Source organism: Cupressus sempervirens, chromosome 1 (genome assembly GCF_028749045.1).
Source record: "Cupressus sempervirens isolate cs-2001-9-10 chromosome 1, ASM2874904v1, whole genome shotgun sequence".
Taxonomy (NCBI): domain Eukaryota; kingdom Viridiplantae; phylum Streptophyta; class Pinopsida; order Cupressales; family Cupressaceae; genus Cupressus; species Cupressus sempervirens.
The window spans coordinates 273800468-273825296 of NC_143118.1; the positions used below are offsets into that span (position 1 = coordinate 273800468).

Genomic DNA, 24829 nt, shown 5'->3' on the forward strand with positions numbered 1-24829 from the left:
TGGTTCACCCAATTCCTAGGCTATGTCCACAAAACAGCAAGTCCAATATTATTATGATCCAGTGATTATAACTTGATTACAATTCATAATCCCTTACAACTTGTTGGTGTAAATAACTATTTACTTATTACACTTACTTAAGTTTACTTAGGTTAATGCATTATTTATTTATTTTGCATTATTTTATTTGTGAGACACTTAGGAGTTTGTGCACTCTTGTGAGTTGTCATGATTACATCACAAGAGTCCACCTCTTTTGGGCACATGTTTTCTACAACATAGCAATCTTCTACACACATATGACACTTTGTCATTCTTATCCATTCATCTAGAATGTTGGATAAGGTGCTTAGTTGTCTTATCTCCTAGTTGTTTGTAGAGACATTCTAGGTGCTTCCTGAGAGGCCTTTATATACAAGCACTCCTAGTGTGTTTGAACATCACATTTTGAATAGAGCAATGTATTCAAACATACTCTGATTAATTGATCATATCCATTTTTTGGTCTACAATTGTGCTTGTGTTTGAGTTCTTAGTTCTTGGGTGAATTTTGCCATTAGGAAAATTCTTACACAATTCAATAACATCGTAAGAACCAATTTCACATCACAACTATGGAACAATCCCTAACCTAAGCTCTTTTATACAAGTATTTTTACCACTTTAGGGTTATAAATAATAATTACATGTCAGCCCAAAATCCTCATAAAATAGGGCCCAAAAAAAAATTCAGAGCCCCAAAGAATTTATGAAGTATGTACAGTACTTTCCTGATTAGTCACCACAATCTAACAATCTCCCACTTGGAGACTAATCAAGCTCCACACTAAACAACAATCTCCCACTTAGAGATTGATCCTGTAGCTATGCCACTACTCCATGAGGCTCCCACTAGATCAAACCACCCTAGACTTTGTTATTCTTTTATTCATGTTTAGGTGAGAAGACCAACCAAAGCTGAAGAAGATTTTAACTTCTCCCTTGTGACTACCTTTGTCAACATATCTATTGGATTGTCATTTGTATGTATCTTCTCTAACTTTAACTGTCCATCCTCCAAAATGGACCAAAGGAAATGGTACCGCAACTATATGTGTTTGGTCTTTGAATGTAGAGCTGAATTCTTTGCAAGATAAATGGCACTTTGACTATTTGTAAATAAATAATTATCCTTCTGAGGGTGTCCCAATTCTTCTATGAAGAACTAAAGCCATATCATCTCCTTGGTTTCCTCTATAGCAGCTACATACTCTACCTCTATAGTGGATAAATCATTAACCTTTTGTAACTTAGAAACCTAGCTCATGGCTGCCCCACCAACAATAAAGGCATACCCTATAGTACTCTACTTGGTATCAATATCTCCTACCAAATTTGAGTCAAAATAGCCCTTTAAATTAGTAGTAGAGCCCCCAAAGTGTAAACACTTATTAGATGTTCCTCTCAAATATGTGATAATCCATTTGACAACATTCCAATGCTCAATTCCCAGATGACTCATATACCTGCTAGCAACTCCCACTGCATGTGCAATATCTGGCCTAGTACATACCATAGCATACAGTACCTTGTACATCTTATATTCCTTTTCTTGTGTCTTAGGTTACATCTCCTTAGTCAACTTCAAATGACCAGGTAAAGGTGTGTTGACAGCTTTAGCATTCTCCATAGAGAAGTGTTGCAACACCTTCTCCACATAATCAGCCTAAGATAGCATCAATATTTCATTCTTCCTATCTCTACAAATTTTCATACCAAGGATTTGTTTTGCTACCCCCAAATCCTTTATAGAAAATGTATGTGCTAATTGGTATTTCAAACCCTTAATGTGATCCATGTTAGACCCAGCTACAAGCATATCATCAACATATAAACATAAAATAATATAGCTGTCATCATCTAACCTCTTAAAATAAGCACAATGATCTGAATGACACCTATTGTATCCATGCTCATGCATAAAATTGTCAAATTTTAGATACCATTGCCAAGGTGCCTATTTCAAACCATATAAATGTTTCTCCAATTTGTACACTAAGTTCCCCTTGCCTTTGACCTCAAAACCCTGTGGCTAAGCCATATATATCTCTTCATCCAAATCACCATGAAGAAAGGTTGTTTTAACATCAAGCTGGTCTAAATGCAAATCTTTAGTAGCCACAAGACTTAAAATAGTACAGATAGAAGTCATTTTAACAATAGGAAAAAATATCTCATCAAAATCAATTCCTTTTTTCTATGTAAATCCTTTTACAACTAACCTGGCTTTAAATCTTTTCTTACCTCCTTCCTCTTCTTTCAACTTGTAAACCCACTTATTCTGTAAAGCTCTTTTACCTGCAGGTAACTTGCATAAATCCCATGTCTTATTCTTCAACAAAGAGTCCATTTCTTCTTTCATTGCAGACTCCCACTAAATCTTAATATCCACCTGCACAACTTCATCATAAAATTCAAGTTCACTAGCATCTGTTAATAAAATAGAATACAAAGAGGGAGAAAATCTTTTTGGAGGTCTAATTTTCCTTGTTGATCGTCTAACATTCACCAGTGTGTGTGGTATTTTTTGTTGCAATTGTTGCACATCATGAGGAATGGCTAGAATATCAACTTTTGGAGTATCATCCAGCACTACATAATCATCTTCTTTCTTCTCATGTTGCTGCAATAGATCTTTGTACAACACTTTCTCATTGAATATGACATCCCTGCTTCTTACAATTTTATAATTTTCAAAATCCCAAAGCCTATAACCACATTCATTAATACCATATCCAAAAAATACACATTTCTTTGACTTAGGTTCTAGCTTGGTTCTATTTTTAGAATCTACATCAGTAAAAGCTTCACAACCGAAGGTCTTGAGAAAAGAATAACTCACCTTCTTACTAGTCCATGCTTCCTCTAGAATACCACAACTCAAAGGAGTAGAGGTACCTCTATTAATCAAATATATAGTAGTATTGATAGCCTCCACCCACATGTATAAGGGCAACCTAGCATGCAACCTCATGCTCCTTGCATGCTCCATTATTGTCTTGTTCATGCGTTCAACCACTCCATTTTTTTGTGGAGTTCTTGGAATAGTTTTTTGTCTATGAATACCATTAGTGGAGCAATAATCTTCAAATTCATGATTGCAATACTCACCACCATTATCAGATCTAAGACACTTTAATTTTTTACCAGTCTCATTTTCAACCAAGCATTTCCATTTCTTAAAAGTTTGAAATACATCATATTTATGTCTAAGAAAATAAACCCATACTTTTCTAGTTGCATCATCAATAAATGTAACATAATAATGAGAGACACAAAGGGAAGATACCTGAGCTGGTCCCCATACATCTGTATGCACAAGCTCTAATTTCTCCTTTTTGTTTTCCTTCCCAGTCTTTACAAAACTCACTCTCTTTTGTTTTCCATACACACAACTTTCATAGAAATCCATATTAACACATTTCAGACCTGGTAAAACTTTCTTTGAATGAAGTACTTTCATACCTTTCTCACTCATGTGCCCAAGTTTTTTGTGCCACAGTGTTGTATCGAAATTTACAACAGCTATTTGTTCTCCCTAGTCAACTGCAACGATTGTTCCTGAACATTTTTTTTTCTCTAAAACAATTAAAGTAGAAGGAACAATATGGCCTATACAAAGACATAAGGTGTCTACTTTCACACCTTTCGCTACTACAAGGGAACCTTTTGAAACTTTCAAAATTTTATCATTAAAAGTAACTACGCAACCCTCATCACCGAGTTGCCCTACTGAAATTAAATTCCTACTTAGCCTTGGAACATGTCTTACCTCATGTAGTAGCCAATGATTCCCATTTTTCAACTTAATCTTAATTTTTCCCTTTCCAACAATCTGATAGGGTTCATTATCCCCCAAATAAACAAGTCCAAAATCCCCTTGGACATAATCAATGAAATAACCTCTATGAGGTGTAGCATGAAATGAAGCACCAGAATCTAAAACCCATGAATCATTGACACTTTCTAAAGATAGAAGCAAAGCATCCTCTTCGGATTTGTTACTTACTATATTTGCCTTCTTGTCTCCATCCAGTTTATCTCCCTCATTTTTCTTTTGATTCCAACAATCTTTCTTTTTATGGCCTAGTTTGCCACAGTACCAGTAGTCATTCGGTCCTCTTAATTGAGACCTCCTCCCCTTTGACTTTCCTTTGTATTTCCCATGATTTCTAGGATTACTTCCTCTCTCAGTTATTCTACCCCTACTTTGTGCATTCAAAGCACTTCTTGATGTAGATCCACCTAAGGATTTCCTACGAGTTTCCTCACTCAAAATAACATCGATCACATCATCATATTTTAGGGTACTAGATCCAGGAACAGAATTAGTGACATCCATTACCAAGTCATTCCAGCTTTTAGGAAAAGAAAACAAAATTAAAAGAGCCCTAATTTCTTCCTCAAAATTGATACCCACAGAAGATAATTGAGTAGTAATAGTATTAAACTCATTTAAGTGATTTGCAATAGATCCAACTTCTGCCATTTTCATATTAAATAAACACTTCATGAGAAATACCTTGTTTGAAGCAAAGGGATTTTCATACAGTATTGCTAGGGTTTTCATCAACTCTTTTGTTTTTTTCTCTTTTGTAATAGTAAATGCCATTGATGGTATCAGGCATAATCGAATGCTTCCAAGTGCCTTTCTATCCAAAATATCCCATTCATCATTTGACATAAATCCCTGATTCTTGGTTTTGCCTTCTAACAGCTTCCATTAATCCTTCTGATAATGATAGTCTTCCATTAAATCTATCAACCCTCAGCTTACCCTCATTTGCCATCACTCCCACTCAATCATGAGACTTTCCTGTAGAGGATAACTGAAAAAACAACCTCGCTCTAATACCACTTGTTAGGATTAAACCACAAACAAAAATAAAAAATACATGCAAATATATCCAATAACAAAAAATAATAGATCACATGGAAAAGAACACAAGACACCAAGATTTAACGTGGTTCACCCAATCCCTGGGCTATGTCCACCAAATAGAAAGTCCAATATTATTACGATCCAGTGATTATAACCTAATTACAAAATGTAATCCCTTAGAGCTCAATACTACCACAAGAACCAATTTTGCATCACAACTATGAAACAATCCCTAACCCTAAGCTCTTTTAGACAAGTATTTTTACTGCTTTATGGTTATAATTAATAATTACATGTACTTTCCTTATCAATCACCACAATCTAATGCTACAAAATCAGATGAGATGCCTCTACAACCTTAAGTTGTGATACCTTTTGACAATTGGGGAAATGAATTTTTTGGACCTATTGAACCTAGTTCACAAGGTAAATCCTACATTTTAGTTTGTATTGATTATGTTACTAAGTGGGTTGAAACCAAGCCAATGAAGAACCCTCGAGATAATAATGTTGCCAAATTCTTATATGAATACATTTTTACTCGGTTTGGTGATCCAAGAGAATTAGTATCTAATCAGGGTCCTCAATTCACCTCATATCTCATCACTGCTCTAATGGAGGAATATAAAATTTGGCATGGAAAATCTTCCCCCTATCATCCTCAAGCCAATGGCTAGGTAGAGGTCACTAATAGATAGCTTGAAGAAATCCTTACTAAAACATTATTTGTACACAAGAAGGATTGAGCTGCAAAACTACCTGAAGCATTGTGGGCTTACAAAACTACATGGAAAACTACAACCAGATTCACTCCTTTCCAACTTGTCTATTGCAAACCAGCAACAATGCCTATGGAATTTGAGCATAAAACCTTAAGGACAGCATTGGAACTCAATTTGGATCTTACTCCTGTCCAGCAAGAGTGCATTTTAACACTTAATAAATTAGATGAATGGAGGAAATATGCTTTGCATGACACAAAAATTATTTAGTAGAAAAGTAAACATTGGCATGATAAGTTCATCAAGAAGAAATTTACAATTGGTGATTGGGCCCTACTTTATGATTCCATATATCAACATACAACTAGTAAATTTCAAACACGATGGTTAGGGCCTTATGAAATTGTTTCTATCTTTCCAAATAGTATAGTCCAATTATCCATAGTTGATCTTGTGTGTTTCAAATTACTTATTAATGGACAAAGGCTTCAAGCTTCAGCTATATCATAAGCCTCAAAGAAAAGAAGAGTTCATGTAGTAGTTTCACTCCACTAATGTTGAAGAGTCTCCTGTGGAATCTAATCTTGAGCTTTTTACTCACATCAGTTCTTCTCTTTAAGTGCTCATATCATTTCATAATAAATACTTTCTTTTTGAAAGTACAATCTTCATAATAAACTTCACCTCATCATTCCATCTCATCTCACTCTCTCATCTAGACTCATTGCATTCCATCATTACATTTCTACCTCATTGTTTGTTCACCATAGGATGACAACATGTTGTTTCTATCACCATTTTTCTAGGTTCATACATACTCTCCACAATTATTTTTCATTATCTGTTTACTTTATTAATAGCGCTCTTGTCACATGTGCAATTGTGGGACCATTACTTAATTAAGTTGGGGGGGGGGGGGGGGGGGGGGGTGGACATTTTTTCTTTTTTAATGATTATATTTTGTATGTGCTATTTATTTTCCAACATTCCATATATCTTGCCACATATCCATTTTCACTTATGAAGTGACAGCTCTTAACACATCATTATTTATTTCTCATGTATTTGGCTAAATTGGCTAGTACATAAGGTATGAGGAGTTATTATGGAAAATGAAATTAAATATTTGCAATTATTATTCAAACCAATAGCTTAACTTTGATATCTTTTTCATTCTCTCCTATGATTGTTTCTTTATGTCTCCTTGTTTCCACTTTTTCTCTACAAGAAACCCCTATTGTGATCTTATATTTCATTTATTTTTGTGAATTTTTGACATTGTGTGTTGGATATTGTGAGAATGGGTGGAGGTTTGATTCATCATGAACTTGCCATTCATAACATTTTATTGGAAGACCAAGCATGTAGATCATTGTTCAAGCTAAGGGATGGCTTGATCATGTCCAAAAACTCACTGGATGGGACAATGAAGTGGCTACTCATTTTTTAAGAACATTAAGGGATAATGAAGCTATGGTGAAAGGGTTAAGGGTGTCATTCACAAAAGAAATTATATCCAAAATTTTTGGATTGCCATAAGAGGCAAGGGGATTTTTCAGAGAATTTTGACTCGTAGTCAGATCCACCTATGGTTATCAATAAGAAACATGGTACAAATAAACTTTCATTGCTAGAACTCTATACAAATTGTGCCATAATATCATAAGATACTTTACATGTGAGGGGCGACAAACATTTCTACATTCTATTCATTTTAAGTTTCTAAGTTGAATACACCATGATAATCGCCTAATAAATGTCCCCAATTTCTTGTTCCATATTTTCAAAAAGAGGGCTTCATTGGTGTAAGGAGGAAAGCTCAATATTTTCTCTCACCTTTGTTTGATAAAATTGATAGTAGAAACTGTAGACACCTAAAAACCTTTAGAAAATAAAGTATTTTTATTTTCTGAAAAATTCCTGATGACATCATCATTTATTAATTAATTAATTATTTAATTTATTTATTTATTTTTTATGCCATTAAATCCCTTTATCTTAATTAAAAATATTTAATTAAGGAATCCCTCCCAAAAATGTTTAAATCTTATTTAAACATTATTTCCTTATTTATTAATTATTTAATTAATAAATTGACCAAAAAACTCAAAATAAATTTTTAAAAAAAAATTTTGCCCAAAACTTAGCCAATTTCCTTAAGACCACTAACCTCTTCCAAAATCTTCTAATCCTTCTTTAATTTTGATTAAAGGCTAATCCCATCATTTTCTACCCCTAATCCCAACTCAAAATATTTAATTAAGATTAAATATTAATCCTCATGTTTATTAAAAAAGTTGTAATAAATATCTCCTCAACCCAAACCCTTGAAATAAATAAAACTTTATTTATTTCCTAAAAATCTAATTTGTCCTCATCCTAAGAAGTTCTAGACTCTTCTAGAAAGTCTTCATCCTCATCCTAGGAAATTCTAGACTATTCTAGAAAGTCTTTATCCTCATCCAAAGTCTAGACTCTTCTAGAAGATTTCTTTAAATCTAATCCTAATCCTCTCCTAACCTTGTCACATTCCCTAAAAATGGGTTAAGACTTACTAACCCAAGCCAAAGTTAACAAATATCTCCTCCTTCACCCACCCTCATTAAATACCATCCACTTGCCTATCCCTAAGCTAATCCTAAACCATCCTAATCCATCCTCTAATCATTTGCACAAGCCTAAGCAAGCTTAAAACCTTCATAATCAAGCCCAAGTCGAAATTGCTCTCATCTCCCTCAAAATATCTCAACCATAAAACTTTATGAAGCCCACTAGGCCATAAATGACTCTTCCAAGCCCTTTTATTGCTCTTACAAGCCATTATGAGGGTCTTTATGAAGATTTTATCCTTTGAGCCTCCTTTGTTGACTCATCCTTCCCCTTTCCTCCATCCTCTCACCATGTGACATGTGACACTCCTTGATTGGCTGTAAGGAAGCACAATCCATGTTCTCTCCTCTCATGCAATCTGAGCCCTCCATGAGCTTTTTCCCATCTTTGCATCTTAGCCCTCAATCCCTCAAACCTCTTGCCTATAAATTGGATCCTCTCCCAAGCCATTTTAACACAATCCATGAAGTAAAGTCATAATGCCATTTTGAGAAGCCATTTTACATCAAAACCATACACTCACACCCAAATTCCAACTCCATTTGAAGCCCTTTTTGAAGCATAAGCTTGAGCTTACATCCTATCTATTTAGACAAAGCCACTCAACAAGAGAGCTTCTCATTGAGAGAGTCCATTAATGGCTCATATTCTCAATTGAGAGTTCATCTTAGTTTATCTTGAAGTTTATGAATTTTTTTTAGTTTGTAGAAGCTTTATTTAAATTTGGTTTCTATTAGCAACTAACATTGCTCATATACAGAAATAGCATTGAGAGAAATAGGAATGTCATGGGAAGACTTTCTCTTAAGAAAATTTGAAGATCGGGCCCTAAGCCCTATAGGAGAGAGAGTGGGAATAGGTTCACACTAAACATGGGGTTGAGAAGGTAATTGAGGAGATGGGATAAACATCCTCCTCTAAAAAACCTAGAAGCTCTAGGTCTAAAAACCCTGAGAGTTCTCCTAGAGCCTCTACATCTGAGTCATACTAGGCTAAAGGTTATAAAAAAGGTTGTTGAACCAGAGATTACACCCTCTTCCATGAAAACTAGGGCCTCTTCAATGAAGAAGCAAAAAATTAGTGAAAACCCCTCTAGGCCTTATCAAAAGATATAGGAAGATGCTCCTATAGCATATGCCTTCCTTGGAAAGAAGAAAATGCATGAGAAAGCAAAGGAGGCCTTAGTAAGGAGAAGCCTTGGACAAAAAAAAAAATCCTGTTGATGAGCCACAATCTAGATCCCCAGTTCATTTTGAATCCTCTGATCCCTTGGAACAAGAAATATATAAGCCTAATAATCAACAAAATTTGCCAAATTTTTGATCCAGAGTCGAAGTATAGCAACCCCCTATAGTTGCAAAACATGAAGAACGTGTGATAATTGATGATTCTAGTTCTGATGAACAAAATTTTGTGTTTGAAAATGATAATATGAAAAAGGAAGACTTCCTTATGGAAGTAGACATTCCATAGTCACCTCTTGTAGCATCAAGTGGGAAATTTCATGAAACAAATTTTGTGGTTGACCTATGTTTTGTAAATGAGGTAGCAAAGCAAATACTGAAACAAGTTCTAGATGCATTAACCTCAGCTACCAACCAATTTGACAAAGATGAGGAAATAGAGGTAAAAGAGACACACCTTAAAGGGGTTGAAATTAAAGAAAAACATGAAACTGATGTTCCAAGAATAGAAAAAGGAAACCTTAGTATGAATACTAAGTCAAGAGCCTCAACCTCTATATCTTTATTCTTTATTATCTTTCAATTGTCCAACCAGTTGACCTTGAAATGAGAATAATGGAATCAAAAATAGAAACAGTTAAACTAAGTTATTGATAATCATTATCAAGATCTCTTGGAGAAGGAGAACACACTAGAGTAGTTGAAAACCAAGCTTACTAAGGTAACCTCAATGATACCTTAACTTATGAATTTTTGTTCCCCTTCCCCTATCTATGCATTATTTTTTAAAGAAAAAATCCTGCATTATCAAATGACTTGTTTAATAAGGAATAAACCCTCATCCTTGGTTGAACCTCTTGAGTTTTCACAAACTTTTCATAACTCCCCTCTAGCAATACAAAATATATTGTGTGAATTCTTCCTCCATAATCTTGTAGTACCTAACAATAGAGACTGGAATCCTTTATTATATGTTGGGGATATTCAACTGAGAGCCCTAAAATCATGGATCCAAAATGAAATCGGATGAAAATTAGAAAATTAGAGGATGAAATTCCTATGTACTTAAGGCCTGAGATTAAGGATGCTAAATATTTTTATTATGAATAGTTAATAATTGCCTCAGCTGACATAGGAAGTCATGAAATAAATCCTCTCAGAAATGTTGCATATTATGCATATGAAAATTTGGTTGAAATAGAATTACCTGAGGCCATGAAGGTTATACAGAGGAGGTGGGGTAGCATGGAAAAGGATCTCAGGAATAAGGAACCACATTCACCCCTTAACTTCATTATGGCTAATAGGTAAGATCCTTGGTATACAAAGTTAGGCATGGTTTGATAGAGTTCCTGGCTTCCTCTTACCTTCTAGCTACCTATGCTTATGCATCCTTTGTTGGCTAATGCTGAGAAACTGAATGATCATGATATGGCAGCAAAAGTCAGAAGATGGGAAAAGTAGAGGAATACAAAGGGCTTCTATTGGAACTTTGTTGAAGGTGGTATAGGGAAAAAGGTAGCTGCAAATTATAGAATGTCTTCTAGGATAAAGAATTTCATGTTTGCTAGAGGACCAACAAAAAAGAAAAGTTGAGGGGGGATGATGAGTCTAATTTAAGGCTTATTTAAGTTCATGTTTTTATATGTTTTGTTGGTTAAAGACTTAAGAACTTTATGGCTTTTGATAATCTTATCGAGACTACTTACAATTATGTTGTTATATGTGTGAATTTTGATGGGATTAATAAGCTACATGTGTGTGTGTGTGTGTGTGTGTGTGTGTGTGTGTGTGTGTGTGTGTGTGGTTATATAGAATAAAATGATGTAATTTCATGTCTTGCATTAATTGGGTAATTTATCCTGAAGCAATTGATGAGAGAAAAACTTATATGAGTAACTTATTATGAATATTATCTTGGGCATGTATTATGGTTGTTGCATGTACATGCTAATTTTTTGTAGAAAACAGTGAGTCAAGGGATGGAGGGAAAAGTCAACATTGATGATAAAGCATTGATAAGGAAGCAGTTGACTATTTTGAACTCATTATGATCCCATGACCTTTGAGTTGTTATTTATTGCTACGTATTGGGTCAAGGCAATTGTAAATCATCATGAAACAGATCTAGAAGCCATGATTTTAGGACTTTATATGCAGAAAAGAAGCACAACTTATTTCTACATTAAATGATATTGTGTGATGTCAATCTTGTCATATTCCTTGTGTTGAAGAATCCTAGATTTTAAGGGTTCTATTTTATGTTAGTATGTTAAATAAGCTGGAAGTTTAGATTTTAAGGAGGGGAATTAGGAAGACACTCTTTTGTAATCCAACAATTGAGATAAATATAACTCTGCTTCCTACAGCATATGTATTCATGAAATGCTTATGAATGAAAATAATATTTACAGCTCTTAATCTTTGAGTTGTTTATTATTCATTCTTCTATGGGGGCCCACATAAGAGGTGAATGTTATTTGTAGTTAGATAGAGATTAGTTTTTCATTCCATAAAATAGAAGCATAAGTTTTAGAGCTTTGTTGTTCCTGGAACCATATGGTAACAAAACTATTGGTTGTTTCCTGTAACATAAGCAAATAGTTAAGTTTCATGTTTATAACTTCATTTCTGAGTGATAGGTTAAGTTGCCATCTCATTTCCTAGCTTAGTTTCTATTTTAGCAATGACATATCAGGAGAGTTAGAGCATATACTTTGCATACGTCATTTCAATTTTATGTTCCCTTGTCATATTTAATGAGTTTAATATGATATTCCATTACCCTATTTGGTGATGATCTTGTGCAAAACCAATGTAAAGAGGACGTTCAATCCTTAGATACAAGTCATTGTATTGGCCAACCACAACCCTCTCAATTGTATTGTACTATCTACCACCAATCAACACCAGCCTCCTAGCCATATGCTCTCAACTCTTTCTAGTGCTTGCAATGTGCAATGGTAACCACATTTGCACATGAAACTTTGAATTAGAAAGGATTCCATTTGAAAAATACAAAAGGAACATGTCAACATTCATCTACCTCATGCATCATTTCAAAATACATGGTACATTCTCATTTGTATTTGATGGTACCATAATTTCAGTAGAAAAGGCTCCAAAAAATGTAAACTCATGAACCCTTTACTTTTCTATACCAAACATTCTATCCATGTTGCACTTTAATCTCAACTCTCTAATATACTCATTTTTTTATACATCTTGTATATGACTGCAAAGTCAATGAGAAAAGGAACCACCTAGACAAGATTCATGACAAGTTGCATACTAAAACATGTTGTACTAAATTTTTTGACCACAAATTATTGTATAGATGTAACTTTTTTTTCCATCACACTCACGATGAACATCAATAGTCAATAATTCCTTGTAAAATAGATTCTTGAGTGAAAGATGTATTTGACTCCTACACATGCTCCACAATATTTACCAATAGAACAATGACTTTAGTACAACATCGCACATATTTTTTAAGTTAATGTTTATGAATAGTCAACTTTGCCATTGCTATTTTAAGTATTCATCCTATAATATAAATGCTTTAATTTGATCATGATGTTCAAAATTGTTGTTGCAATGTCTATGGACAATCAATTTTTTTGATCCTATTTTAAGTAACCATGCTATAATAGAAATGTTGTAGTTTGGTCATGATGCTCGCCATTGCTACTTCTATGATCTTGCTATGTCAATAGACATTCAATTTTTTTTATGCTATTTTAAGTACTCATGCTATAATGGAAATGTTGTAGTTTGATCATATTGTTAACCATTGTTGTTGTTATGCCTATGGATCTTTCATTTTGTTTTTTCAAATCTAATTACTCATGCTATAATGCAAATGCTTTAGTTGACCATTGCTACAGCTATGTATGTGGATCATTTATTTGGTTGTTGCTTTATAGATTGATCATGATGTTGACCATTGTTATTTCTATGTCTATGGATCTTTATTTTTTTGTTGTTAATCTAAGAACTCATGTTATAGTGAAAATGCTTCAATTTAGCATTGCTACTTCTATGTCTATGGATCTTTGATTTTGTTATTGCTATGTCTATGGACAATCAATTTTGCTCATGCTATTTTGAAGACTCGTGCTAGTAGTTTCATCATGATGTTCACCATTACTATTACAATGTCTATGGATCTTTGATTCTGATGTTTCTAACCTAAGTACATATGCTATAATGCAAATGCTTCTATTTGATCATGCTGTTTAACTTTTCCATTTGCATAATGCTTAGCACCTGCTTCTGTTATACACAATAGATTATTGATTCTCCTATTAGTGCTCTCATACAATGCCCTAAATAGTATCCTCTACTCTAGTACTCCTCAGATCCATATGCAAACTCCTCAACTTCATTTGTAGATCCACCCCGTCTAGCATCCACCTCTCCCCAAACTTGCCCAAGGAAGGGACTTGTTCTACATACAACCCTTGTTACTAGTGATATATATGCTACTTGCCTCTATTACATCTCTCACTTATTCTCCACTACCATGGTTGTTTGTGCTAGATAGTGTCCAAGTCCTACTCCTCTTATCCTGAATCACTAATATTATTATTAGTTTTCTACAACTAAAATGTTGTTTGGCTCATTCTTGTTGTTTTCATTATTAGATACATGTACAAGAGTCTTTTTATTAGATATAAACCTTGTAATAGGATATAAAAAGACATAAGCTAAGAGATCTCTATCTCTAGACCAATTCGACCAACCCCTATCCCCATTACACCAAAGATGTTATAAGACTTGGACAATCATTGTTAATATTGAAACTATCACAATAGAGGATAAAAACATATTCTCACTAGATCACCTTATTAGAAGGGTTTATAGTAGAGCCAAAATGAGAAAAATATCTTCATTGCATTTTAGATCAAAATAATCATGTAGAGCTAGAATTGTTGGTCAATAGAAACATGTGATAATAGAATTTTGTACCTTATGACTTGCATCTACCCTTTGTTGAGTGCAATATGACCATTGTGGTAGAGATTATCTGCCACTCATGTGATATTGAGATTGTTATCATACCCTTGTGAGTTATGTGTTTTCATATTTTTATAACTAGTTTCATGACTTGTGATGTGAGTTATACATACCCCATTGTGGGAAGAACCTTTGTGGTTATTAGTCAATTATTTCTTGAGCCATTATTATGTAAACCCTATTTTTTAGCCTATTGAGAACCCCTCTAAGAGATGTCTTGTCCTCCAACCCCTATATACTTATCGATGTAGCATAATCACTCTTATGTTTGTTGTGTTGTTTACCTAGAAAAATGCATGGTGGACATTAAGCATATGTTTAGAATTATTTCTTTGAGTCATCGTTTAAGACCTTGCATAATAGAAATTATTGTGTTGCATGGCCAAGAACAAAGAAAAATATATTAATAAATAATTTATTTCTTTTATAAAAAAGTATAGCTTTGAATACGTTCAAATCAAAATTATTCCATAAGTTCATATTGTGAAAGTCTTTAGTAAAGAAAGAAACATGGGAAGAACCTAAAATGTTTGAGATTGAACAAGGTTGGAGAATATACATCTTCAAAGTTTGTTGATTATTGTGATAATAATGGAATCAAGAGGTGGATGTGTTCTTTGAGGACAAGGACTCCATGGAAAAATTAAAAATCTAAAAGAAGGAATAGAACAATTATGAGTGATACTAGAACCATGGTTATCCAGGTTCATGTTGCAAAGATATTCTCAATAGAAGCAATTAGTACTATAGTCTATATTGTTAATCAGGTACAAGTGAATAAAGGAATTGGTAAGACTCCTATGAGTTTCTGCATAGTCATACTCATAATGTAAATTATCTTAAAGCTTTTGTAAGTAGATTTTGTATCAAAGGGGGTGATTTTACTAGAAATTTGATCCTAAGATTGATCAAGGAATTTTATTAGATATTCTACCAAAATAAAAGAATACAAATGTTTAAACAAGAGACTAGAAAAAATAATTGAGAGCGCCAATATGGAGGTAGATGAATTTCCAAATAAATCTTATGTGTTGATGATTCCAGTAAGCATGAATCTAAAAGTGGTCATGAGATTGTTTATGTGCAACCAAGAAGAAATTAAATGTTGAGCAAAATAATAAAAAAGAAGAAATGGTACAACTAGTGGAACAAGAAGAAGCTCCAAGGCCTAAACCGCCAATACTAGGGTATGTGTAACTGAGTCACTCAAGAAATTGGATGATTGGAGATGTGAATGCAAAAGTATAGGCTATTAGAAAACATAGAGAAATATTTTTTTTAATTTTAGAGTTTGAACAAACAAATTAATAGTGAAGCATTGAAAACTGATGATTGTATCAAGGCTATGGAAGAGGAACTTACCCAAATTGAAAAGAATGACACTTAGACATTAGTTCCAAGACTTGAAGACAATGATGTGATAGGAACTGTAATGCCCTGCCCAAAGATCCTTGGAAACAAGGATGAAATACAAGCCAAGAAAAAAAAAATTACAAGTATGAATGCACATGACAACATCATACAGGGATCACAACAATCGCAATGGAAGACTTCACCACAATCCCGACAACCAACGAATCTCCAAACGCCACTACCAAACTGACACGCACAAACAAACCAACAATGACAACACACATGATGAGGGCTCAAAAAATGACCACTCGTCAACAAAACACCAAGCTAGGGTAGAATGCAGAAACCTGAAATTTGGCTAAGCTTGAAATCCTAAAGCCCCTGAAAATTGGGTAAGTCTGGATTTCTAAAGCCTTGAAATTTCCTAGAATCTTTATCTTATCTCTGAGAGGTCTGAAACCTATCTCAAAAGATTTGTTGCATATATTAAAATATATCTTAAGTATAAGGAATTAAATGATATATTTTAAACCCCAAAGGACTACAATAGAAACATGCAAAAAGGATCAGAAAGAAAATAACCTGGATCCAAAAAGCAACAACACAAGGTCGAAGAACACCGAAAAGGGTATCCAGAACAACTCTTAAAAAGTTTGGATCAAATTGAAAAGTGCTCACTGCCGGCCCACGCAGGTTTTTACAAAACCCGTGCGATACTTTAATACAGCACTAAAAAGTATCGCGCGCCATTTCTAAAGAAGGAGGGTGACACTTTTAGAGTTTAAGCGATACTTTTCTCAAGGGCGTGCGATACTTTTAGGGTATTGTACGACATTTCTGCAAAGGAGGTGCGATACTTTCTAGTATCGCACAATATTTCTCCAAGAGGCATGTGATACTTTTCAGCATTGTACGACATAGTTACTATGGGCATGTGATACATTTTTTATGTCACACCATGATGATAAAATTTCACCCATAGAAACACAAAAACACTTAAGGAAAACACAAAAGGGGAAAAATAGAGAAAATTTGATTTCAAAACCTCCACATCGAGGAGTACTAGATCCACATAGATCAAGGAGTGAACACTCAAGTGCATAATCAACAAGATGCCATGATCAAGAAGGAGATACATCTATCCATCTAAAACTATAGCAAAAAAGAACGTACTGTAAGCAACATCACAGTGAACATAAGCAACATCGCAATGTACAGAGATAATATCCCAATAACAAAACAACCAAATTAAGTATGCAGTTCCTCCCAACCGTCAATAGCATCATAAGACCATCATGGGTCCTAGCTATCCCCCACACGTAACATCCCAAGCCATTTTTCAAATTGTCAGTACTGTCATAATAAGAACATCACTACTAAAACATGCAACAATATAAGCATAAAAAATCTAACATGCTAGTAGAAAAGCATAAGATAATCCTACAGTAGATAACATCGCCTATCACATGCTAAACATCAATAAGTAATAGATATGCTACTACAACAATTCACATCATCTAATCATATGCTAAACATCATAATATGGGAATGCATCAAATAACCTAACATCATCTAAACATGATATACAAGCATTCTAATGAAAGCATAAATCACAAGAAAGCATACTCTGAAACTCGAAGTACCAAGTGAAAACATCCACTAATGGTCGCACTAGGACAAAAGACCGTCTTTGTACACTAGTCCCCAGTAGTGGTGAAGGTAGCTATGCCTCCCAACCACATGGAACCCATAGGTCCACACCCACCATGCTAATGGAGATAATGATCTAGCCACAAACACACAAAACAACATCCATGGCTAACACTCACACCAGACAGTATGATGGCTATAACCAAGAACTTAAGACAATGCAAGGAGTATAGGTCCTGGTCAGACACTCAGTAGGCTACTAAGTAGGGGCTGACATCATGCAGAGTCACTTGACATCCAAAAGCCCAAGCTAGTATAGGCAGCTACTCTTCTCAATAGAAGGCGCACAACCTAGGGTAACAACTCTTCATGACAAAAGGCGCACAACCCACACATTTTATTATCTTGTATTTATTACCACCCAATGTTTTAATTTAATTATCACTTATATAAAACTTCCTCTGCCAACCAAGGAATAGTCACCAGGTTGCAAGATAGAAGCCCCTCCATATGCTACCTTACCCTACCCATGCTCATCCTACGACAAGTGTCTGTGGGCATGCATATTCCCATCCCAACCCCAATGATCATAACTTCTGGAAGTATCACAGAAGAACGAGCCTCACAAGTCACCCAACAAATGTACGTGAACGTACTCATGTGTGGTGTACCACCATCATGAAGATCATAACAAAAGGACAGGATGAGAACACAATGCAAAACAAAACACCCAACCGAAAGCAACTCAAGAGGATGGATTTTACATGAATCCCAATGATGCAACAAGACCAAACATCATGAACTCACTCAACCAGCCTCAATTCGAGAGTATGGATTCTACACGAATCCTAGTGCTCATAAAACAAAAGCAACGGTTCAAAAGAAACCATAATAATAGGTATAAAATCACTCAACCGGACACAACGTCGAGAGTACGGATGCAACATGCATCCCAATGCAACATAAAAGTGTAATAGTGGTTTGATTGATATCCAAACAGATCATCCAGGTCCATGACCCACATTGTGTCAAAAAAACTCGAGAAAATAGTGTGGCACGCAAAATGAGGCAAAATTTTCAAATTTTGAAAAAAATCTAAAATTAAAACCCATTTGACCTTTGGGCACAAAAACCCCCAAAAATCCAAAAATAAACAAGTTTGGACATCATATGCAAAATGGTCAGCATAACGGCGTAAAACTCCAAACCCTTATCCCGAAAAATAGGGAAATGTTTCGTACCCACCCAACCGGGTAGAACTAGCATACAAAAATGAAGGGGAACACTAGTTCTCAGCCTCCAAACAAACAGCTACCCAAAACAAAAGTAGAAATGGAGTAGAAACAATAAAACGGGAAAGCCCTACCTCACAGCCAAAAGGGCAAAACAGGAATCTGAACCAGAAAATAAAACGCCTGCAGAAGTGGCCAAAAATTGCGAAAATCCAAGGTTTCCCTGAGCTGGATCCAACGAGCTCAACCTCACAACGATCCCATGCCCATAGCTCCCACAATGAACAAAACAATAAATCCTCATGAAGAGGATTTTGAGTTTTACTCTCAAACTTTCTAATTCAAAAGTGAAAAGTGAGGATTTAAATTCCTCTTTGGATACTTATTCACTTTTCGAGTGAATAATCGATTAGGGAAAATAACCAACCAACCTAGTTAAACCTCGAATCAACCCAAACAAAAACAAGCTATTCCTATAAATAGGAATTCATCTATGGCAAAGCTGCCAGAAATTAAAATAAATCAATTAAAAAGCCCGAAAACCTAAAAACACATAAATCTCCTTAATAACTTTCACGACAATGTGAACCTTTAAATGCACAGACACACTTACTAGTCTAATCACATAATGCAAATGAGTTCAAATTTAATAATCACCGAAAGGTTTAAATTAAATATTTAATTAAGGATACGTTGACCATACAAGGACGACATTGGTAAAATATGAAAGGTTGAATCACTAAGTCCATGTGCCACGAATAGGGATATAAATCCTGCACACTAAACAACACAATCAAGTGCAATTGCATATAATAACATAGCTGAAGCAATAAATGCATTAAATCACCTAATTTAACCATTTATTTAATTATATTAAAATAATCTATTTACATCACTCATGTTCGCATGAAGCATAACAACATAGGAATGAAGTAAATAACCATAGCATTAAATCCATCATCTAACATAATCAAAGGTATGTCCAAATACCAGATAACCAAATATCATCATAAAACACACTATCATCTCAAAATGGCATCATCATGTAATATGATTAACTGAACAGCATAGTAGTCTAATATCTATGATACTGAAATCAGAGTATAATATCTAACCCTCAGGTTCTCTCAAATATAAAAGATCACATAAGTAACAAATATCTCTCAGATCAAATATAACAAGGTAAATGTCAACAACACATAACCAAAGAATCCAACATGAACAATCCATTTAATTACTTAAGCATTTAATAGTGATTGTTTAAACAACATTAAAAAGGAACTTAAAAAGCATAAGCGAACATAGTCATAAACATGACTACCCACTACTACAGGGACCTAGTCCAATGTAGTATGGTAATAGTACACAATGCAATCTCTACACACATCTCAAGATAATCACGAAACAACCTCATGATACCACATTGATCCTAGTAAGCACTGGCACAAACCTCAATGAACCATAAATCAAATCATAATCTCATAGATCAATCAAAAGCATAATCAAAGCAACTGATATAGAAACATAAATCCAAACACCTCGACAGTGTAGACCACTCAGGGTCACAATCATGATCCAACACAACAAAAGATCAACAAGGTTGCATCCATCAGGATGACTTACAGAAGTCAAATGGGAGAGGCACTACAGGAACAAAGTGGGTATTTAGGAATAAGGTAAATGAATATTGTGCAATGATCAGGCACAAGGCAACACTAGTTTGCAAAGTATATGTACAAGATGAAGAGTCGAATTGTGGAGAAACCTCTGCACTAGTGGCTATACTTGAAGGTGTAAGGATGTTACTATTCTATGCAAAGGTTGTGTTTCTTTAGTAGGAATCTTGAGTGTCAAATGTATAGTTGTTACATGTACATTAAATGTAGCTATCCTTTTAATCGCTAATGTGAAAAGTTAGTTTTTCTTTTGCTTCATCTTATTGTTGAGTGAACTTTGTATACAAGTTATTGAGCATGATTGTCTAATACTAGTCATTCCTTATATAATTATGTGTAGTGGGATAGAAAATGGATATTGACTATGGTTTGTTATTATTTTGAGTGTCACTTTCTATTTTTTGACAATGTATAGCTTGGGATGACAATGTTAGATGACAAATTTTAATTTTGGTTGCATTTTTCTTTTTTTTTATGAATTGTATCACAATCTCATGAAAAAAATTTGGTACTGTAATATAATCTCATCTATTATTTTTATCTAAACCAAGCCTTCCAAGCATCTCGAGTTCACTTAGGCTTATATTGTTTGAGGGCTCCATTTGCCAAAAAGATTTCTCTTCATTCATCTTTATTGTGTCTAATATGTTCATGTCATTATCACTCTCTTCTTTTCATGGGTTTTATTCCTCCTAGGTGGTGCATTTGATGGTCCATACATCATATTTTCTTGTATTCATTTCCTTTCAGTTTACAATTATCAAATCCTTTGTAATTCTAGTGTCAGATTCTATACAACAAAAATGTGTGTATAAGAGTAGCTCACTCCAACAATATATTTCAAATTACACAGTCCTCCTTGAGGATGTCATATGACTTTAGGTATACATTGATGATGTCTTTGACCTAACTTTCTTTCCATTTACATTATTTAAAATTTGTAGAGAAGGAGAAAGATCTTGCAAATTCTAGTAGCATTAACATCTTGAGCTCTAGAGGTTTATTTATATGTGTGCAAGTAGCTAGATTGGATGTGGCTCTCCCCTATTATTCTTGTTATTCAATAGAATAATTTATATCCAACATTCAAAGATGTGAAAGGTTGACTAAAAATAACAATCTAGGTTGTTCATCTATGAGTTCATATATCCCTCTAAAATCTCTCGTATAGGGTCTCAAGGTCCCTTCAAAAATTTTTATACACTTAATAAAAAAATTATTTCAAGATCATGAATCATAAAGTAACTCATCTATTAAGAACCTTTGAATTTGGGTAAGACCAAGAACACACACTCTTTGTCCATTTTCATTTTTCTGTCAATATCTCTACAATAGTAATGTTGCAATTTCGACAAACATTTTGGGTGTCTTAAGCTCGATGAAAAAAGATTGACGACAAGGTTCGTCATTTTGTTGAAATACTAGTGTCGAAATTGCGACAAATCCTCGTCAAAAATTAGGTCTAAATTTACTAGTGTAGATAGAAAAGGCTTAATCTCAACCAAGGAATCATCACTAGAAGGAAATGCTTTAGAAAACAATCTTGTTAATTTTGCATCCAATTGTTTTATTTTGAGGTCATCCATTCTCTTAAAGAGAGCATTGAAACCATCTCGCATATTTCTAGCAATAGGACAACTAACACAAGGCATGTGAATGATGGCATACAATAACCCCTAATATTATATTAGACTTATGTTAAACCACCCTAAAGAGATGCAAAACAAGATTTGCAAGATTATGTGAAGTTTGGAAGCAAAATGGTCCATTTATATTCAATGAGATTATTATATTTTGTTAAAAAAAATGTTATAGAAAACTTAGATTTGATGATAAATATGTATTCCATACAAATTCTAATAATTTTCTTTTAAATGTCATTTAATGGTAAATAGGGTGGAAGTCCTTAGCACTTTGAAATTTGCACAAATTACAATGATTTTGGAAGTTAAACGATTGACTAATTACCTAATTTTGAGAAATTGAATTTACCGCTCCAGCTACAATGCAAAGAGCTTTATGTTAACTACAAAATGTCAAAGCGAATGTCCTTAGTCCTAGGAAAATTGTACAAATTACAATGACTTTTGAGAGTTAAAAGACACCCTAATTAAGACAACTTTAAATTTTTTAATTTGCCACTCCAATGACAATACAAAGACATTTATGTTGACTTAAAATTTGACAAAAACTACAATCTCAAACATCATAACAATTATAAATCATCAACATGTTTATTTGATTCAAGATATAATTGTACTTGATAAATATAACATTTCTATTTAACCTTTTAAATTAATAGGATATCATTTTCTTTTCCTTTTATAACAAGATTCATTTTCTTTTACTTTTATAACAAGATTTTTAGTACTCCATTAAAAATATCTAAATACGAAATTTAAAATAAACCCTCTTAATTTAACCAAAATTACAACAATTAAATAACAAGTAGTTTTAACACAAACCAACTATATTAAAAAAAAAAAAAATTAAAAACCTCAATCTGGATTGGGGCTGTCCAGCACCACTAGCAATCTGGATGGGCAGCGTCTACCCAGCCGACAGATTGGATATTATTTTATTATTTAATATTAATTTAAATTAATAAATTGACTGCTTGTAAATTTCTAAGAATTAATAAATTGCAATATTCAGACATCATAGCCAATTTGATCTGGATGTAACAGCAATAGTATAAACAGGGTTGTAATAGCAATAATATAAACAGGGTTGTAATGGCATCTAGCCCATGTCAGATTGATATGAGACTCTAAGAATAAATCATTCATTATCTGCCCCATCAAGGAAAGAAAGGAACTGTAAAGCAAGACTTGACTTCTTTGTGTAAAGTCGAGAGAGAGTCCTATAGCTTTACGCGACTCCAATCCACTTTATTAATAGTTATTATTATTAGAGATAGATAGTTATCTTTTGGAACTCAAGTCTAATAGTGTTTCTGATTGGAGCAGTCGAGATTAGGCCCATAATCCACTCCCATCATATCACAGTACCTCTTGTAAAAACCAATGCGATCCTCCATCTTGGCGTTGGATCCTGCTCCACATTCATGCCCTCCATTGATTATATTTGTAGTCATTCCGTATCCAGGAACTCTGCCCGCTGCATTATCGCTGCCCGACGGCGTCCATCTGCCCGTTATGACGTCATGGCATGACGGTTTCGGTGACTGCGGCGTCATCCAGAACCATATCGCCGCCTTGAAGGAGATAACGGGGTCTTGAGCGACAATATCTGGGTTGTTAATTCCGTCGAAGCCAATTGCATTCCCCGCAGCTCCATAATTGGAGTCCCTGCCCAATACCCACATTGTTCAATTCATTAGACTTCATCACCAAATGGTAACATCATGTTTGTTTAATGTTTATTGGTCTGCTTTGAAAGAATTGAGAAAATAGATAGTGCTTTCTTTTCACACTTGGTCTAAATTAAAACGTAAAACTTAGTGTGTGATGTTTAAGGTCTTGTGTTTTTATCCTGTTAGCTGGATGGGACCTCGCCCATAATATTTCCCTTCCCCATTCTGCTCTTTGACAAAACAATAGCCCCAAGCATATGGACCATCTGGGGCAGTTGCCCACCCACCTGTTCATAGTCATACACTTGTTCGTGTTAACAAAAATAAAATAATTATAGATAACTTATAGCTTGTATGAAGTGGACACAAATTTGAAAAACCATTGGTAATTAAATAAAATGAGAGAAAATTTTGAAATAGACTACAACACTAAAGCTGTGATTTTTTTATCTGAAAGATCTTGAGTTCGAATCTACTTGAATTTAACAAATAATAATAATAATTAATAACAACAATTAATCTTGACTTCGACCACTCATAAATCAAAAAGACAATTTTTAAATGCAATTAGTTACCGGTGGTTTCAGAAGATGTTTGGCCAAAGAAAGCAGCGAGCTCTCTTTTCTGAGTGGTCGAATCGCCGGTGGTACCAAAGCCGCTGAAGGCATTGGCGGCTGCAATGAAGGCGCTGTAAGTGTAAAAATTCTTGCCGGGGCAAACAGCATCGTTTCTGTGCTTGAGCATGTCATTGAACACATTTTCAGTAATAATGGAGGACACGCCTTGACCGGATGCAGGGACACCCAGAACAAACAAGGAAAATGCAATTGCTATTGCTGAACAAACCCATGACATCCTAACCTTGCCCATTCTTGAACTCTAAGAAACAAGCTTGTTGAAGACACCTAAAACTCTGGTATTTATAGAGTTCAGAAGAAGATTTTTAGAAGCCTGTACAAGTTTTTCAAGTCCAAAGCGCGTTTGGGCCTGTTGACTGTAAACCATTTCCTTGGGTATTAAGACAACTATCACGCGGAAGGAGAGACGTAGAGCCAGGGATGGAGGACCCAATACGCAAAAAAACGTACAACGAGGGATGAAAAACCCAAGATGGAAGATGATAGAAATATTGATCTCCCTTTT

The 24829-nt window shown here is 34.4% G+C and overlaps 1 protein-coding gene across 1 annotated transcript; it reads right to left on the reverse strand.

Moving 5' to 3' along the window:
• Positions 1-23038: 23038 nt before the first annotated feature.
• On the reverse strand, positions 23039-24584 carry LOC149577174 (endochitinase-like). Its single transcript, XM_089822603.1, has 3 exons — positions 24262-24584; positions 23865-23973; positions 23039-23681 (listed from the first exon to the last, which is right to left on the reverse strand). The coding sequence occupies exons 1-3, from the start codon at positions 24554-24556 to the stop codon at positions 23315-23317; spliced, it is 771 nt and encodes a 256-aa protein (XP_089678729.1). The 5' UTR covers positions 24557-24584; the 3' UTR covers positions 23039-23314.
• Between the last annotated feature and the right edge of the window lie 245 nt (positions 24585-24829).

Excerpts from the sequence above, each read along its gene's own strand:
- LOC149577174 (XM_089822603.1), bottom strand. The coding sequence starts at position 24,556 with ATGGGCAAGGTTAGGATGTCATGGGTTTGTTCAGCAATAGCAATTGCA. Across the intron at positions 23,974-24,261 it reads AACATCTTCTGAAACCACCG|GTGGGTGGGCAACTGCCCCA; the intron begins GTAACTAATTGC and ends GACTATGAACAG. Across the intron at positions 23,682-23,864 it reads GGTCCCATCCAGCTAACAGG|GGACTCCAATTATGGAGCTG; the intron begins ATAAAAACACAA and ends GGTATTGGGCAG.